Source organism: Gavialis gangeticus, unplaced genomic scaffold, assembly GCF_001723915.1.
Source record: "Gavialis gangeticus isolate Ggan-Ray unplaced genomic scaffold, GavGan_comp1, whole genome shotgun sequence".
Lineage (NCBI taxonomy): Eukaryota > Metazoa > Chordata > Crocodylia > Gavialidae > Gavialis > Gavialis gangeticus.
Genome location: NW_017729026.1, coordinates 26,473,262 through 26,474,195, shown reverse-complemented (window position 1 = coordinate 26,474,195; position 934 = coordinate 26,473,262). Strand labels below are relative to the sequence as shown.

Sequence of the window (934 nt, the reverse complement as noted above, 5' to 3'; positions counted from 1 at the left end):
GGGGGGGGGGGGAAGAGGGGAAAGGGGCAGTGACTGTGTACCCAAGTATCCAGTTGCAGAACTGGGGATGAAGAACAATGCAGTGTGGGATGCCAGGAGGACCAGATCTGTCACTTAATGCTTGGAGTCCACATACAACACTGAACCAGTGCACTTTAAACCAGTTCAAAAGAGTGCCAGATTTTCCAGTTAGATTTGTGAACCATTTCAAGTGACTTCAAACCAGTTTTAAGATCTTGCATATCTATCCATTTCAGTTTTAAACCCCACTTAAGCTAGTCTCTTAAGTGTTAATGTGTGTCTACGCCCTGACTGTTGCATCTAGGAAGAAAGACCGTCCGTTGTCCTAATGTAAAAGTGGGAAACGCTCTTGTTTCCTTTGCAAACTTCCTCTGACAAGTCTAAGGAAACCAAGGTCATAAGTTTTAAGAAACATATGGTTCAGATAAATCATCAACAGACTAATGCGTTTGAAGGAGCAACATGTTCTAGCCATATATTTAGAATAAAATGTTCTTCCTTTACCTTTTCAAACTTCAGTTTTACTGGTTTGGGGTTTGTAGCTGTTACAGCTTCAGCAATTTCTTGACCAATCTTAAAAGACTGTTCCTTAGTGGCTCCTTTCAACAGTACAAACATGCTAGAATATAAGAAGTAGAAACAGGAAATAAGGATACTGATACTTCAAAATCTCTCTTGGAATGGGAAATCTACAGTAAATCTGTCAATACCTTTTTGCATGGAAAGCAGGATTACAAAATTTCTAGATTGCTGGTTGTTCTAGTCACTGAAACATCATGCCCCAGCCACTTTTTCATTTGCCTCTACCAATTCAATTTGCATTCTGGCTCTCTCTGAGAAGTTACTTTTGTATTTCTGGTTTGCTTACAAGTAGCCCAAACCCTGGTACTTGTGGTGATGCTATCAACAGCCT

General features: G+C 40.3%; 1 protein-coding gene across 1 annotated transcript in view; it reads right to left on the bottom strand.

The window, feature by feature from the left end:
* Positions 1–934, bottom strand: part of REV3L (REV3 like, DNA directed polymerase zeta catalytic subunit) — a gene marked incomplete at its 5' end in the record, with an annotated part of 167,150 nt that overhangs the window by 20,212 nt on the left and 146,004 nt on the right. The window contains one exon of the mRNA XM_019520079.1: positions 526–640. Within this exon, the coding sequence (XP_019375624.1) occupies positions 526–640 (115 nt within the window). The remainder of the gene's footprint in view (positions 1–525; positions 641–934) is intronic.